Below are 17,659 nucleotides of genomic sequence, written 5' to 3' on the forward strand. Positions count from 1 at the left end.
TGCCCCACACAGCCCACTCTCTTTGCTCTTTGACTCCAATGGCCATATAAGGCAGCCAGCACCATGGAAACCGCAGGGCTTGAATAGCAGTGTCAAATCCCTGGGAGCACACACACATACACACACACACACACACACACACACACACACACACACACACACTGACAGACTTCCCCCTCCCCCTCTGCATACACTCTCCCTCCCTCCCTCTCTTGCTTTGCTTGATCTCTCTCTCTCAAACACACACAAATAGGTTGGATGAAAACAGACAAGGGGAAAGAGGGACGAGGAGGAGAAATAAAAAAAAAGCCAACGCTGAGAAATCCGGCCTGTCTCCGGCTGTGGCCATTTTCTTCCATCATAATTTGATTTGTGGACTCTGAAGCCTGAGAGAGAGCGAAGAGAGGGGGGGAGAGCAGCACCCGTCCTTCCACCCCCACCTCCTGTTTGCCTGAGCCATAGGGAAAGGCTTTACACACACACACACACACACACACACACACACACACACTCACACACGGACGAGAAGCAGCACAGGGCTAGGCCGCAAGTCATTAGTTCTTGGTGGGCAAGCACTGACAAAAGGCTGGAGGAGAGGAGCCCGCATGAGTGCCTGGAGAGCAACCACAGGAACTATGGAGGGCTGAGCACACAGACGCACTCCTCGTTTTCTTGGTTTTGTTTTTATGTTTTGGGAAAGGAAGCAGCTCAAAGGATATCGTCACAAGCGAGCACCACAACCAGCAGGGACGAGAGTGATCACTTCCTTGTGTTGAGGAGCTACTTGTGTATTTTGGAGGTCGGTCCACGTCGCCTCGTCTGCTGCTGCGGCTTGCAGCTGGCAGTGCCTTGAAGACCACATGAGAGTGATGTTGTTGTTGTGCGGACATCAGTGTGTTTTTGCCTGATCTGGAATGTCTTCATCGTGGGTCACAATGCTGCCGCTGAGAGGATTACAGCAGAATAGGAGAGCTGTGTCTGTGCTCTCAGCCTCGGTGCATGGAGGGAAGATCTAGAGCGAGAAAAGGATTTATTTCCCAGTGAGGGAAGGCAGAGACACGTTAACGTTGAGGTAAGCTTGGTGTCGTTTCTCTAAGGATTTAGAGTGGATCTTAAGGTAGAGTTATACGAGGAATAGCTGGTGTGAGCAGAGGCAAATTCAGTGTGATGGGTGCTTTAAGAGGGGTGGTCAGAGCCTCTCCAGGCATGTGCTAAGGCGAGCTACACCGAGGTCCTTTTTCAGCCATTACTGTTGCTACAGAGACAGAGCTGGGAGTGCATGTGTGAGAGTGCAGCCGTGTGGTGCAGGAGATTTTTCACCTCTTGTCATTTGCAAATCTTTTCAGCCTCTCTCAGGAGTGTATGTTTGACTCATTGTTTCCTGTGAAAAGGTTCCCCGGCTGAAGCGTGAGACTGTTCGACCGGGCAGGCTCCTCTTAAACCATCTCAGGAATCGGTCTGAGGAGAAGGACAAAAACAACAAACAGCTGGAGGAGAAGAGAGAGGACGGAGAGGAAAAGAAAAGGGGGAATTGAAATCCACAGGCATGCAAAACTAAAAGTTGCCACACTGAGACTGTTTCCAGGTCATAGTGGAGTGGGAGGAGACTGAGCTGCTCTTGTTTTTTCTGCCTAACACCCTCCTCCTCCTCTTCAATGCTACAGCCTATTTTTTCCTCATTGACATCTGCTTGTTTGGCCTGAGGACTTTTATTTTCTCACTTCTGCAATTATAAAACCATCAAGAGACTTAATTAACAAATGAGAGCACAGGCAAGCAGAGAATCCTGATTCTCTCAAGGAGAGGGGAAACACACTTTGGACTTTATTTTTTTTTATTCTTTATATATTGATGTTACCTTGACAGCAGCCAGACATCTTGGCCGCCTGTCCCATTTTCTTCTGCCGTGGTTCGGTAACCAAGCGATGGCCATGGTGAGTGGGGGCTGGGGAGATCCCAATGGGGGCACCAACGGCTTGGGGGACAAGAGCTACCTGAGGGGGGAGGAGGAGGACGGCTCTCCGCAGGCGGGAGGCAGCGACATGGAGGCCGGAGACGATGACAAGTCCTGCGTGGTGGACTGCGTGGTGTGCGGGGACAAGTCCAGCGGGAAGCATTACGGCGTGTTCACGTGCGAGGGCTGCAAGAGCTTCTTCAAGAGGAGCGTCAGACGCAACCTCAGCTACACATGCAGGTGAGAGGGGCATTGTGGGTAATTGTCCTTTTGTTTATTGATTGTGTGGTGATTAGGAAAACGGTGAAACAGTTGTAGCGTTTTCAGTTACAGACTCTTTCTACATGACGTATGTCTGCCATTTTTGTAGTTTTTATATCAGTTGTTGTAATATTTTTTAACACAGTGGTGATGATTGCTGAATGAATCATGCAGAGGATCAGAGAACTTTGTGCAGAGCTGCTACAGACAGCAACATGTCATTGTGTGGGTAAAACAATCAGTCAGGAAACCACAAACACAACATTTACTTTATTAAAGGTGTCTTTATGAGTGCTGAAACAATTCATCAATCAACAAAAAATCTTAAGCAATGTCAGTGGATCTGTGACAAAACTTGAGACCCCTTTCTCTCCTATATCCTCCTGAGACCCTGTGTCCTCATATAAGGACATAACATTTTGAGTTTCCTGCACTTTATTCCTCATTCTGCTGAACTTAGACTTGTTGTCCTTGTTTGTGGACATGTTTACGCTCAGTCTGCAGCTGATCCTGACACTAAAGTGGACAAAGTACAAAACCTGATCAAATTTTATGGTTGAAACTGATTTATTTGTGCTAAATAACGTCTGGAGTTTGATATGGAACAAATTTGACCAATTTAAACAATAGGAACAAGCTAAGATGCTTATAATTAGGAAGTACATGTTGGGACTAAATTGTCATCTTGTTTGAGGACAGTACGGAGCAGGAAGAATTAAATACAGTTACAAAATGAACAAATCACAAGGCTTTCAGGTATGTTGCATTATTTGCAATTTCGTTTTTGCACAGCTATGTTCATGAACAGTTTTGAACAGCTGAATAGTGACCTCTAACCCATACACTTACAACACATTAAACAATTGTTGCAATGTTTTTGCACAACAGTGTTCAAGTATTGAAATAAACTGTTTAATAATTTGTTACGCACTTGTGTCTATTTAAAATAAACCCATCGTCCCCATGTGAGGACATATTTTTTTTCCCCAAAACTACTTCCTGTTCAAAGATAATGCTTCGTTTTTTATACTTATCAGATCCTACATTCCAAATACCTCGGAGAAATGAAAAATGCATAGCAAACACAAGCTGGAGTGTCAGGAGGATAGTAAATCTTTAACTTAGATAGACAACTAATTTGCTCATTAGCTCTCATATTCCCTTGTCTTCATTTTTTAAATTCCCCTTCTCCTTTTCTTCATCGCTTCTTCCACTCAAGAAAGTGTGATTTGTAGCCACTAGGACACATGGGAAGGAGGGTGGGTTGGAGGGTGTTTTCGGGGCGATTGGTGGGTAATATTAATGTGTTTGTTTCTATGTTTGTTCATATCATTCCAGAGGCTGTCAAACGTCTGTTTTGCAGTCAGCACCTGCACTGTCTATTACTTGCTGAAGTCCGTTAAATAAATATGCTTTAAAGATATTTAGCAACTATTTTGATGATCATTGGAGTAATATTTCAAGCTGTAGTACCAAGCATTGGTGCAGGTTTTAGGGGGGATGCAGGGAACATGACCCCCTGAATAAAAACAGAAAAGTAGCCGACGACTATTTTGATTGAATTAAAGACATTCCCACCATAAATTGATGCAGAAAAGGCACAAATTCGTGCATAAAAATGTATCAGAATGCAGGAAATTAAATGTTTGAGGCTCAAAATTTCCTTACTCCATTTCATGTGTCCCCCACCTACTGTGGAAACAAAACCTACGCTCCTGATGTCAAGCTTTGTCTGGTTTGTCTGGTACAGACTCAATTTTGTGCATTCTGGTGAATTTCTATGCACCAATTTGTGCCTTCTCTTCATTAATTTATGGTGGAAGTGTCTTTTATTTCATCAAAATAAAAGTCCTCAGCTACTTTCATGTTTTTATTGAAGCACAAGTGTCCCCACCCCAAAATCTACACCTACGCCTGGCATTTTAGCTTGAAAAATTACTCCAATGATTATGAAATAGTTGCCAGATAAAACAAGTGAGCTGAACACGTTACCTTCAGCTTTCAGGACAAACAATTAACTGTTAAATTGAGAGAATCGTGGCAGCACTAAAGTTAATTGCAGCCTTGCTTTGCTACAGTATAATGTTTGAAAAGAACCATTAATGAAGGTGTCTCTATAATTGAGAGCTATATCCACATTCACACCATCACACAAAGACTTCCATTGATGATAATAATAATAATATAGTGAAATTAACTGTATAAATGACCCTATTTACTGTTGATGACTCAGCACGCCACAAGCATTGTAGCTCCGTAATTATGATATTGAGTTTAGGGCTGCGATTAACAATTCTTTTCAATGTCTGTACATCTTTACAGTGAAATGATTAATAATTTAAGTCTGTGAAATGTCACTGAATAAAGGAAAAACTAGTCATTATCATTTCCTAGAAGTCAAGTTGATGTCTTCTCACTGCTTCTGACCAAAGTCCAAAATTTAAACACATTCAATTTCAGTTTATATGTATGAAAATGCAGGAACTCATCACTTTTGGGGCGTTGGAACCAGAAAATATTTGGCACGTTTCTCTTGAAAAATGGTTGAAATAAGTGGTTATCAAAAAAAAAAAAAAGCTGCAGTTTTTTCTTTCCATCATCTCAGTGATTAATCAGCTAATCACATTCACATTAATTAAGCTAAATAACAATGAAAGAGTTTGTTGTTATGATATATGATAGAAAGCAGATGATTGTATCATTCAGGGTTATTTCTAAGCATGATAACGCTGCCTGTAGCCTCATGGTAAATCTGATGCAATATTAATGTTGACGAGCACTTTAAGACGGAAGTGTTGGCCGCAGATACATAAATAATCAATATTACAGCTTTTTATATACATTTAAATGTTTTACACAGACTTTGCATCACTGAGCAGTCAAGTTGGTTACACATTTGTCATTTGTAGGTTTGTAGGTTTAGATGATCATCTGTGAGTAAAATCAGAAAAGCACTTGAGGTGAAAGCAGATCTCACAGTCTGACACCTGCAGTAAATCTGACTGTCACAGCATGAGTGCAAACCAAGGTTATTATAGTTAACAAAAAATTAGAACTAGGTTTGAAAAAACATTTTAGTGAAATTAAATAAAAATAAAAACTAGACTTAAGAGAAAAACAACAACTAACATAAATAAAACTGTGTACTTAAAAACTAAGAAATAAAACAAAAAATACAGGAAAGATGTTTGTCAATTTGGTCAACTAAAATTTAACATTTTTAAACGATAAAAACTAAATTAAAACAAACAAACAAACACGATGTGGAAACCAAACTATAGTAATTCTGGTGAAAAATTTCAGCTTCTAAAACTCAAAGAAAGTTAAATAAATCACATACAGACTATTAATAATTTGTTTTTGTTCTCAGGTCAAACAGAGAGTGTCAGATCGACCAGCACCACAGGAACCAGTGCCAGTACTGTCGACTGAAGAAGTGTTTTCGTGTTGGCATGCGCAAAGAAGGTATCTGTCTACACTGATCCATAAATCCACCCTCCACTTTGATCCCCTGGAAAGGACTAGAGACCTTGTGGGTCATGCTGTCATTGGACATGTGCAATGTCTGCAACCAAATTGATATAAAAAATGAAAAGAGCCTGAGAGAGTCGCTCCATTACTTCAATCAGCTGCTCTTAGAACATAAAAAAATCAATCATAGTTAAATTAGCCTTTGTCATTATCTTGCTGCTTCTTCTATGAGCTCTACAGCGCAGAGAAAATGGCACACATGGCTGTCTAGGCCCTATCATGGCAAAGCAAGCCATGCGTGTCAGCTCAATGCCATGTACTAAGTGGCTTAATCTAGTGCTTGTGTAAGAGTGACTGAGAGGGATACAGTGCTAAGACACCTGCGTCCCAGAGCCTTAAGCCTCTGGTTGAAGCTGCAGAAACCCTCTGCCTCTTTGGCTCCATCAGGCAGAATCCAATATAGGGATTTCACCTTAAGTGGCACAGCCCAAGTGAGGCATCATTCAGCGTCATGCCGATAGATACACAGAAACAAATCAAGGCGGAGCTTTGTCTAAAAACAAGGGGATCTGATATGTCTTTGAGCTGCGTTTTCCTCCATAGTCACAGATCGTAAAGCATCCTAATGAGACACATTACGGCTCCCTGCAGAGACATTGACCACCTCCACAGAGAGGTCAGAGGTCAGGGTTAGCTACAGAGCAACATTCCTGGAACTGGGGTGGTTTCAGTGTCTTGCTCAAGGACACCGAAGCAGAACAGATCATTATCACATGAATTCATATCCCCAAATTATCTTCTCTGCTGCCTCTGTTTGGGTTGTAACACTGTCTTTCACAGCTATGGTGCTCTCTCTGCACTAAAGGCCAATTCATAGTTTACGCATTTGCATGTTTGCGAGGATCCGTGTTGGTACGCATGATGTCAAAGGTATCATCCTCCCATGTCTGTAACAGTCTGCCTGGACCCCTTCGTGGACATCCTCACGCAGCCCATATTTTGTCACTGCACAGATTGTATGTGTTGCAAGCGGACAGACCATACATGCTCCAATTACAAAATAGAATCTCTTGTTCCACACTTAGTCCAAAAGATTACAGTCAAGCCAGCTGCAGCCACCATACTGCAGTGAAGTTAGTTTTAAGTTGGATATTCGAAAGACATTCACTCTGGAACCAGCGTTGTCTTCGTAGTTTAACTTTCACCAATGCTAAGCGTAGGAGGATGATGCGCTTAACTCCCAAGACCCCTGTTTAATGCTGGGTAACCCTCAAGTTGTACTATAAGTGAAACCAGGTGTGCGACCGTGTGACGGCAGCTGTCCACAGAAAATATGTCCAAGCCTTAAGTGATGTTCTTTTCTCATCTTTTTTCTTTTTTTTGAGTAGAGAATTAAAGGAATACTTCACCCACAAAAGGATCATTTGATCAGTTACTCACCCTGTGTTATGTTGAATTTGTGAAGGAAAGATTTTTCTGGCATGCCTCCCCAGTGAATGAAGAATCCAAAAACTGAAAATTCCTAATCAACTGGAGTAAAAGAGGGCTGCGTTTAACACAACTTGTGCAGTATAATCCAAGTCTCATTTATCCAGTCGTATGCTCAGTGCTTCCCAAACACATGCACTTTTGCATGCTTGAACTCTGCTTAATAAAATGCACGAGTGTTTTAAACAGTAACGTTTTAGCAACAATGCATGAGTTTACGAATGGATAAATAAGACCTGGATTATATTGCAGGAGTTGTGAGAGTTAGCAAACAGATGTTTTGATACAGTTTGCTGTTGTTAAACGCAGCCCCCTTTTACTCTAATTCATCAAGAGTTCTCTCTGTTTTTGGATTTGTCGTTCACTGTGGAGGCATGTGACAGAAACAAAGTATTCCTGAATTAAATTGAACACGGGGTGAGTAACTGACATACAAGTGATCATTATGTGGGTGAACTATTCCTTTAATGTTCTGTGTGTATGACTGGGGAACACTACGGTTACTGCAATAGGATGTTGTAATTTTCCTCCAGAATTAATATTTCAGAGGTTTAAAATTTGAATGGAGACTAAATTCTTGTCTCAGAGTCTTTGTTTTATTTCCTCAGATAACCTTCATCTAGCCTGACAAGCACAAGAATATTTCTCCGCACTGTCACGCTCTTCTTGAATCAGTCTTGGCTCAATTGTGCCTCCTTTAATCTTGAAGAATAGCATCCTAATCGGGTCAAGCCTGTCCGTTGATAATCTGACACACACTGCTGGCTGAACTCAGTTTTAAGTTTTCTTTCTCTCTGTTTTCTTCTCCAAATCCCCGCGTCCTTCACCATTTTCTCCTCTCTTTATCTTCTCCTCCTCGTTACCCTCACTTCCATCTCCACTCTGTCTTCTGTCCTTTCCCTCTCCTCTCCTCTCCTCTCCTCCCCCTTTGTCCCCCAACCAAACTACAGCAGTTCAACGCGGTCGCATCCCACCTCAGCCGAGCCTCAGCCCCTCCATCACGCCAATAGGTGGCGCCAGCGGCCTTGGAGGGGGCGAGTTCTATAACAACAACAACAATGGAGGAAGTGGTGGAGGTCAGCCGGTGTCAGAGCTCATTTCCCAGCTGCTGCGAGCTGAACCGTACCCCAGCAGTCGGTTTGGGCACCAGTACAACCAACAGGCCGGGCCGGATAACGCCATGGGGATCGATAACATCTGTGAATTGGCTGCCAGGCTACTCTTCAGCACCGTGGAGTGGGCCAGAAACATCCCTTATTTCCCTGAGCTGCCCGTGTCAGACCAGGTTAGTAAATTAGCTTGAATTTCAAAAGTGGTTTGACGTGTTTGGATGCAGTTATTCCCTTGTTATCAGATTGCAGTCTTGAAAATGTAGGAGAGAAGCAGGGTAGGCTGTTTACATCAAAACATAAATATACAATGACTACTGTGAACATTAAAAATGGATGGCAACAGTGTAGGTCAATCTGATTAACACACTAACTGATCTGCAGGTGGCCCTGCTGAGGCTGAGCTGGAGCGAGCTGTTTATCCTCAACGCGGCCCAGTCGGCCCTGCCGCTCCACATGGCTCCCTTGTTGGCCGCGGCTGGCTTCCACTCCTCACCCATGTCTGCAGAGCGCGTGGTGTCCTTCATGGACCAGGTGAGGGTGTTCCAGGACCAGGTGGACAAGCTGACCAGGCTGCAGGTGGACTCGGCTGAGTACAGCTGTCTCAAGGCCATCGCACTGTTCTCACCAGGTGATTGTCGCTGCTCTGCTGTTTTATCTGCTGTTAGTGTGACAGAATGTGCTGCAAAACCATCCCAGCCGCCTTTGACAGGGAACTCCAGCTGTTAAAGAGAGAGTTCGTCCTCAGTCTAGATTGTTTTGGTGTGAGTTGCTGAGTGTTGGAGATATCTACTGTAGAGATGTATGCCTTCTCTTCAACTAGATGGCGCTCAGCTCTAAGCACTAAAAAATATATTTGAAAAATCAACAGCAGTGTCTCTTTCCGGAAATCATGACCCGGTTACTCAAGATAATCCACAGACCTTGTTGTGAGCAGATTCATGTAGGAACTATTTTCTCTCTACCAACCTACACTCGCCAATCGTATCACCACGCAGAAGGAAGCATGCATCTACTCATGGATTAGAGGCTCGTGAGAGTGTGAGATGTAAACATAAACAGCATCCTCCTCAGCTGAGCTAAAACATTTGCTAGCTCAGTGATGCTAGGTGAGCTAGCAGTGGATGCAAGCTTCTCTAGCATCTCAAAAAAAACCCCTCAATCCTTCATTTTCCAACGCAACTCGATAGCATCTTTCATCAGATCCTCCCTTCCTGATAAACATTTGCATCTTTCCAACTCCACATCTGCATTTTTTTAACACAGGCTTTCTGTCAGAAATTTGCGTTCTCAAAGCCTAAACCGAGATAACCCTCATGACATCACCATGACATCATCAGCGTTACCTTTTCAGAATTTACAAAGCTTTTCACAGGGCAAGTAGGACTAAGCATGACCAGTAAAATGATCTTCATGTGTTAACTTGTCACCCACCCAAACGCCATTGCAGACCAAGTACACCCCTCATAGCAATAGCACTCCTCGATGGCAGTGGCCCGCCCACAGGACAATGCACCATGCCACACCACAAGAACTGCTCAGCAATGGCCCAATGAGCGTGACAAAGAGCTCAAGGCATCGATTTGGCCTCTAAATTCCCCAGATCCCAATCTGATCAAGCATTCCTGGGACAAAGCAGTACCCCACCTTGCAACCTGCAGACTCAAAGGATCTGCCACCATTGCCCTGGTGCCTAACAGGAAAAGACGACCTCTGAGGTGCTGTGTCCATGCCTCGACAGGTCAGAGGCCCCACCATGGAGCACACTTGGGTCTGACCTGTCGAGGCATGGACACAGCACCTCAGAGGTCGTCTTTTCGTGTTTGGCACCAGGGCATTGGTGGCGGATCCTTTGAGTCCAGTAGGTTGCGAGGTAGGGTACCGCTTTGTCCCACGGATTGGGTATCAGCACATCCCATGGATGACTGGACTGGGATCTGGGGAATTTGGAGGCCAGATCAACACCTTGAGCTCTTGGTCATGTTCCCTGGGCCACTCCTGAGCAGTTTTATACAGTGTGGTGTGCAGTATGGTGCATTGTGCTGTTAGGAGGTGCACTGCTGGCCATGACGGGGTGCACTTGGTCTTTAATTGTGTTTGGGTGGGTGGTGCATGTCAAGTGGCATCCAGATGAATACCAGGAGCCAAGGTTTCCCAGCAGAACACTGCATTGTAACGAGATGATCGATAACAATTCACTTAACCTGTTGGCAGTTTAAATGTTTTGGCTGAGCTGTGTTTTAGTGTGAGGAGAACTGCAGGTAAATCTGCAACCTTAATCTGGGAATTCATCTCCTATGGCACCATCTCCTGGCTCATTAATGAAAATGCAATAATGCACAATGTGCTGTATAATTTAGTGCTGTCACTGATCATTATGCAGCACTGTGCACAAGACTTTTAAAGTGGGCTCCCTAAACAAATTACTCAGTAGATCTGCCTCATCCAAAAGAATTCAGATCCTTTGAAAGCTAAATGAGCACTTCCTGCCTTTCTTTACAATCCTATGATCAGGGTTAATAGGTTTTAAATGTGTTCTTTTTATAGTGCACACATGCTGAGGCACTATATTTGTATGTGTTCCCCTCACGGGCATTTTATCACATTATCTGCTGGGATTTCAACTTTCCTTTCGGCTCATCACGACGCTTTATGTAACCTGCCCACACTATTAAGTAACTGCCTCCTCCTCCTTCCCTTTCAGACGCCTGTGGTCTAACAGACCCAGTCCACGTGGAGTCTCTGCAGGAGAAGGCTCAGGTGGCTCTGACAGAGTATGAAAGGATGCAGTACCCGAGTCAGCCTCAGCGCTTCGGACGCCTGCTCCTGCGCCTCCCTGCCCTGCGCGCCGTTCCCGCCAACCTCATCTCGCAGCTCTTTTTCATGCGCCTGGTAGGAAAGACACCCATTGAGACGCTGATCCGTGACATGCAGCTCTCCGGAAGCTCAATCAGCTGGCCGTATGTCCCAGGACAGTAGCCCCCTTACAGGCGAGGTCTCCGTCTGGGATTAGTGACGACAAGGACCCACAGGAAACCTCCTGACTCATCACTATCCATCTGTGTGGTTATCAAACTGCAGCGCCAGCTGGCCATCATATGTACTGTACTGAAACCGCTCTATTCCCCCTCATGAAACGAGCCCTCTGTCTCCACGCGGGCCTCCAGCGAAGAGAGGAGCCAGTGCCAGGCTGGATCTGTCTTGTTGCCAGCCCAGTCGTTCTGGTGCCAGGTCTCAGGCCAGAGACCAGCTTTTCATGCTGGGCTCCGATATGGCCACCACAGCCAGTCATGTCACCACCCACATGCCATAGTGACTAAAGACGCCGCAGTTTCATGTAGAGGGCAGCAGCACCCTGCTACAAATACATCTAGAGGACAAAACTGTCCCGCCGCTGAAAGTCAGCAGAACAATTTTCCCCACACTGGGCTCATTTTCCATGGCTCACCATTTGTGATACAGTGACCTTTTTATCCACATAACTGAAAACATTACAGTCTCGTTATTAGTTGGATTTAATGAACGGTGGTGAACTGAACATAAGACAAAGGAAATGCCTCGTTGTTGAAGAGAAACTTTTGAACTGAGCTGAGAAAGAAGCCAAGGAGTCGATCAAATGGAATAGAAGTGAAATAAAACCAAGGAATAATCACCAAAGTCTATCATATCATCCTCAGAGATGCTTTTTAAACAGAATTAGTACACAAAGCAGAGAGAAAGAGCTGAACGGACTCTTGTGACTGACCATCAAGTGAACAATGCATTTAAATTCATTCACAGGGCTCACTGTTGCTGGAGTTAAAGATTTTTTCCAAAAAAAAAAAAGAAAAGAAAGCAGCCACAGTTACATGACAGCGGACTAATACCTCACAAGACATCAGAATGCTTCAGTCTGATCTTTCCTAAACACAAACCTCTGTAAGTGTTGTTCACCAGAAACCGCCTTCTTTTTGACAACTGCCTTGTTATTCATTATGAATTTGGGACACATTATAAAATATGAAATGAGCATCACAAACATTCGTCTTGTATCTTTTTAAAAACAAATCCCCAAAGTGATTTTCACTTGTGTTTTTGAATATGAGTTCTGACTGACTGAATAAGGTGAATTCAGCTATTAAACATTGTAATTTTTTTTCTATTGAGACAATGGCAGGCTGACATCAACTCGGGTTCTAGTAAAACAACTCCAGATATAAGAATTAGTGAATAGTTAGTGGTGAGAGAGTTTATAACCAACACTACTAATTGAATACCAGTTTACGTCGATCAATGCTGTTTCTGGGGGTAATAGTCTCCCGAAAAAATGTATTGAAGTGTATATATTGAGGCCAACTTTGTCTTTTTGCATGTTTGAAATGTTGTTTTGGATCTCTGCTAAGTGGAGACTGTTTCTTTTACATTATGTAATTCAAGGTTCATTTAAACATTTAAAGTATTGCTTTCACTGTTAGCTCCTAAATGTTTTTTTCTATATGTATTTACATGAAAATACCTCTGTCATCTGTTTAGATGTCAAAAAAAAGAAGCTTATCTTCATGCCATTACAGCTGATGTGACAGAGATGCTGTTGTGAATGATGTGAGACAACACTGTAATGGATGAAAATCTGGTGGAGAAAAAAAAACTGCACTTGGAGGATTTTAATGCCAAAACATCACGCTATCTGTGAGACGTTAAGAGAAGTTGGGCCCAGATTCGCTGGTCCACCAGGATTTACCTCACACAGGTGTTTCAAGAGGCGAGTTTACAGAATCAAATTTGAAAGGAAAGAACGATATCAACTCAAAACACAACATATTTCAGCATTTAGTGTTTCCACACACACAAAGTTTAAGGATGTAACTCTGCTTCTTGATCTACCACCGGGCCTTTTGAAAGACATTTGGATATTCTTCTTTTAGACAACAACTCACACACCCATGTCATCGAAGTAAAAAAAAAAAAAAAGAAAAAGATGATTATGCTATAAATGTTTTCTTATCTTTGTGTTACTGAGTTCTTAAGTTTTAAAACTTTCATGTGTATGGCAACGTTATTAAAAGAATCAGAAGATGACGATGTGTCTTTAGTTACATTTTTGTTTTTCAAATTACTTGAAAAAGTGTTGTAATTACATCTGTATGAAGAATGCCAAATAAACACTGCAACATGTACCATAAATGTACAAGTGTTTTAATAATGGAAGTTCATTCATTCATTTTCTGTAACTGCTTATCCTGTTAGGGGTTGCAAGGGGGCTGGAGCCTATCCCAGCTGACACTGGGCAAGAGGTGGGGTATACCCTGGACAGGTCACCAGACTATCACAGGGCTAACACATTCACACTCACATTCACACCTATGGGCAATTTAGAGTCAACAATTAACCTGTATGTCTTTGGACTGTGGGAGGAAGCCGGAGCACCCAGCTGGGGCAATGCTGAAAAATTTCACACCTTCATTTGGTTTGGTTCACTTTCACACTGCACTTTTTGCATGTCCCACTGTAAGCGAACCACACCAGGGTTCATTTGCAAGTGAACCGAGACCCCTAGTTTTCAAGCGGACCAGGGTTCGCTCGTGTGGTCCGCACCAGAGTTTGAATGAGCCTTCACGCCATTTCAAACAAACCGAACTATCCGTATAAGCAGACCAGGGTTCATTTAAAGTGGACCAAATAGCGCCAGTGTGAATGTGTCCAAAAATACCCCAAAACCTGCCAGCGGGTTTGAAAGGTATATTTCCTCTAACAAATAACACCTTTAATCAAAACTTGAAACTGTAAATACAGAAATAATGGTTGGATTTTAAAATTTCCAACAGTCTTTTAACACATCATGCGCGACAAACGCTTCCGTCAGGAAACCTAACCAAATCTAAGCTTTCGCCAAAATTAACCATTTGGAAGAAATATTCACATCTATTTCTGTAATCGCTTATTCTGTAGAGGGTCACCAATCCCAGCTGACATTGGGTGAGAGGCGGGGTTCACCCTGGACAGGTCACCAGACTATCACAGGGCTGACACATAGAGACAGACAACCATTCACACTCACATTCACACCTACGGACAATTTAGAGTCACCAATTAACCTGCGTGTCTTTGGACCGTGGGAGGAAGCTGGAGTACCTGGAGTAAACCCACAATGACATGGGGAGAACATGCAAACTCCACACAGAAGGGCTCCCACTCTGGGTTTGAACCACTGCATCACTGTGCCACCTAATAATGAAAGTCAATTCCAAAAATGGAAGTACGTTAACTGATTATTTATTCACATAATTTTCTCTTTTTCAACCTTCAGTCATGACATTATCTCTGTATAAAAACTGACATTCATCACGTCCCATATTTCAACATCCTGTAACAATTACACATTATTACATTAAAACTGCTGCTTAAAGTAAAATCTAACACAAGTTACAACAAATTCAAATGTTACAACCACACAGAGAAGTTTAAACGTAGCTCTATTTTGACAGTAATCTACTCTGACAGCGGCAGAAGTGATACAGACGTTGTAAACACTGGGGTCACAAACAGCTGAGGTTCAGTGAGGCCGGCATGAGGGTCGTGTTGAGCTGAACTGTCACAATTCAAACAGCAAAGCAATAAAACTGAAGATGGAGGATGAATCCATGTTTCTTTAGCCAGGTCACACCCCGTCAGTGCTCATCCTCAGCTGTTCGGACAGATTATTAAGACGCACACTAACAAAGACCTTGGTCAAAGGTTTTCACCAGACGCTTGATGTGGAAAAGTTTTTGCCGAAGTTCTTTGCACTGCCTCTTCTTTGCTTGATAGTCTGGAGTCTAGAGGGCAAAGAAATTAAAGCAAGTGGATATTAAACATTCAACATTATCAGCAGCAATACCTCTAGTAGAATAGTTGTTTAAAAATTTGCTCATTCACTTTTTTGCATAAAGTTAGATGGATAGAAATCTGATAGAAACTACATTTAGCCATGGGGGGGGGGGGGGGGGGCTAATTTTGTCTGTTTTTCACCATCCAGTAGTTTGGAAAATGCGCTTGGAACATTACCGGGGCAAAAACCGAACCTGCCAGGTATGTGGCATGTTATGTTAAATATTTAATTAAAAAGATATACGAATGGCTGAACAAGTCATATGACAATCTGACTGCACATTATGTATGACCATATTTTAACAGAAGTGAAATTGACAATGTCTTAAAACTAGATAAACAAGTTTAATCGCAAAAACTCACTTGACAATCAACAGGAAACTGAATTGAAGGAAATAGCTTGTTAGCCTGTTAGCAGCCTATTGGTTAAGCTAGCACACTGTCCTACGGTCTCTCCGAAATCCACCGCAAAATTTTTTTAAAGTACTCGAGGCAAATTCTGGACTGAAACATCACGGAGGGGAGGTGTTTCACAGGCACACTGGACATCACGTAGATTCCTATAGGAATGAATGGACTTCCAGTTGACTCGTTTCCATACATGTGTAAGTGGAGACAAGGCGTACAGTGTTGGAGGCAGGGCCAAGAACCAAGAACCATGAAACTGGTAGCCTCTGCATTTATGGTAAATAAAAGCCCCGCCTCTACTTATTAATTTTCTTACTTTATGCCCGTCTCCATTAAGAAGAAGTAACATTGTTTGCTAGCTTGATGCTAATGGCAGTACTCAGTGGCTTGCTAAAGTGCCTCTGCTGTTACACGCCATAATTTTTCCCCTTTTACTCTGTGTGGTAACATCCCTAGAGGAAATATCAAAAACCCTGGGGTGTTGTTGCCGTACAGTTCTCTACGGCAGCAGATCACTCTGTCTTTCTACTGGTCAAAGTGACAGCTGTGACGGGAGAAGTCATGAACGACAAAAAGAAAATCAACATGCTAGACTTTCTGTTGGAACGTTGTGAGGCGTCCCAGACGTGGCATCGATTGTCGTCTACTATGACACACTAGACAAGATGAAACGATGAATTATCGTGTACAACACTCATTGTTGTTCATGATCAATGCCAACATCATACGTTGCTGCATCGCAGGCTAGAATCGGGCTGATATCATGTAGTGTGAACCAGGTATAAGTCCATCACGTTTTGCCATCCGGCCCAAAAGTACTTTTTCACATAGATTTACATTGTGAAAGAGATGTCTGTAAATACTCTACTGATCTATTCATTCAGATGACATTCGAATGTCAAGAAGAGCCGCACAATGAAGTAATTTCATCCCCATTCAAGTTAGCGGAAGGCTAAACCAGAAGTTAGTCTCTCAGCCGGTGTAAATGTGTTTGCTACACTGCCTGGCCAAAAAAAAAGTCGCCACCTGGATTTAACTAAGCAAATAGGTACGAGCCTCCTATTGGATAATTACTGCATGGGCGATTATCTTTCAGCTGGCAACAAGTTATTTAACCCCAACTGGTGCAATGAGTTGCTTCTCATTTCCTAAACAACCATGTCGAAAGACACATCCCGTGGTCGTGGAAAAGATGTTAGTCTGTTTGAGAAGGGTCAAATCATTGGCATGCATCAAGCAGAGAAAACATCTAAGGAGATTGCAGAAACTACTAAAATTGGGTTAAGAACTGTCCAACGCATTATTAAAAACTGGAAGGATAGTGGGGACCCATCGTATTCGAGGAAGAAATGTGGCCGGAAAAAAATCCTCAATGATCGTGATCGGCGATCACTTAAACGTTTGGTGAGATCAAATCGAAGAAAAACAACAGTAGAACTCAGGGCTGTGTTTAATAGTGAAAGTAAGAGCATTTCCACATGCACAATGGGAAGGGAACTCAAGGGATTGGGACTGAACAGCTGTGTAGCCTTAAGAAAACCACTAATCAGTGAGGCTAACCGGAAAAAAAGGCTTAAATTTGCTAGAGAGCATAAAGATTGGACTCTGGAGCAATGGAAGAAGGTCATGTGGTCTGATGAGTCCAGATTTACCCTGTTCCAGAGTGATGGGCGCATCAGGGTAAGAAGAGAGGCAGATGAAGTGATGCACCCATCATGCCTAGTGGGCAGTGGGAGCAGTGTTATGATCTGGGGTTGCTGCAGTTGGTCAGGTCTAGGTTCAGCAACAGTATGTGCTCAAAGAATGAGGTCAGCTGACTACCTGAATATACTGAATGACCAGGTTATTCCATCAATAGATTTCTTCCCTGATGGCACGGGCATATTCCAAGATGACAATGCCAGGATTCATCGGGCTCAAATTGTGAAAGACTGGTTCAGGGAGCATGAGACATCATTTTCACACATGGATTGGCCACCACAGAGTCCAGACCTTAACCCCATTGAGAATCTTTGGGATGTGCTGGAGAGGGCTTTGCGCAGCGGTCAGACTCTACCATCATCAATGCAAGATCTTGGTGAAAAATGAATGCAACACTGGATGGAAATAAATCTTGTGACAT

At 43.1% G+C, this 17,659-nt stretch overlaps 2 protein-coding genes across 3 annotated transcripts in view; one reads left to right on the top strand and one right to left on the bottom strand.

Annotated features, from left to right (window-relative positions):
- The first annotated feature begins 222 nt into the window (after nt 1-222).
- On the top strand, nt 223-12,117 carry nr2f6a (nuclear receptor subfamily 2, group F, member 6a). Of its 2 annotated transcripts, none has more exons than XM_033650606.2 (6): nt 223-1,072; nt 1,392-2,194; nt 5,586-5,680; nt 8,128-8,459; nt 8,668-8,914; nt 10,988-12,117. In XM_033650606.2, the coding sequence occupies exons 2-6, from the start codon at nt 1,926-1,928 to the stop codon at nt 11,260-11,262; spliced, it is 1,218 nt and encodes a 405-aa protein (XP_033506497.1). In that variant the 5' UTR covers nt 223-1,072; nt 1,392-1,925; the 3' UTR covers nt 11,263-12,117. The 2 variants fall into 2 exon arrangements, with proteins under 2 accessions (XP_033506497.1, XP_033506495.1); XM_033650604.2 differs by having other exon boundaries at nt 225-1,072; nt 8,125-8,459.
- Nucleotides 12,118-14,521: 2,404 nt separating this feature from the next.
- ocln1 (occludin1) overlaps nt 14,522-17,659 on the bottom strand; it is a 33,955-nt gene continuing 30,817 nt past the window's right edge. Inside the window, exon 15 of the mRNA XM_078172854.1 lies at nt 14,522-15,077. Within this exon, the coding sequence (XP_078028980.1) occupies nt 14,976-15,077 (102 nt within the window). The 3' untranslated portion in view covers nt 14,522-14,975. The remainder of the gene's footprint in view (nt 15,078-17,659) is intronic.

This window comes from Epinephelus lanceolatus, chromosome 12 (assembly GCF_041903045.1).
Source record: "Epinephelus lanceolatus isolate andai-2023 chromosome 12, ASM4190304v1, whole genome shotgun sequence".
Classification (NCBI taxonomy): domain Eukaryota; kingdom Metazoa; phylum Chordata; class Actinopteri; order Perciformes; family Serranidae; genus Epinephelus; species Epinephelus lanceolatus.

Bases quoted from the DNA above. Each gene is read 5' to 3' on its own strand.
- nr2f6a (XM_033650604.2), top strand. From the start codon at position 1,926: ATGGCCATGGTGAGTGGGGGCTGGGGAGATCCCAATGGGGGCACCAAC. The intron at 8,460-8,667 runs GTTAGTAAATTA...ACTGATCTGCAG, and splicing joins AGCTGCCCGTGTCAGACCAG to GTGGCCCTGCTGAGGCTGAG. The intron at 8,915-10,987 runs GTGATTGTCGCT...CTTCCCTTTCAG, and splicing joins CATCGCACTGTTCTCACCAG to ACGCCTGTGGTCTAACAGAC.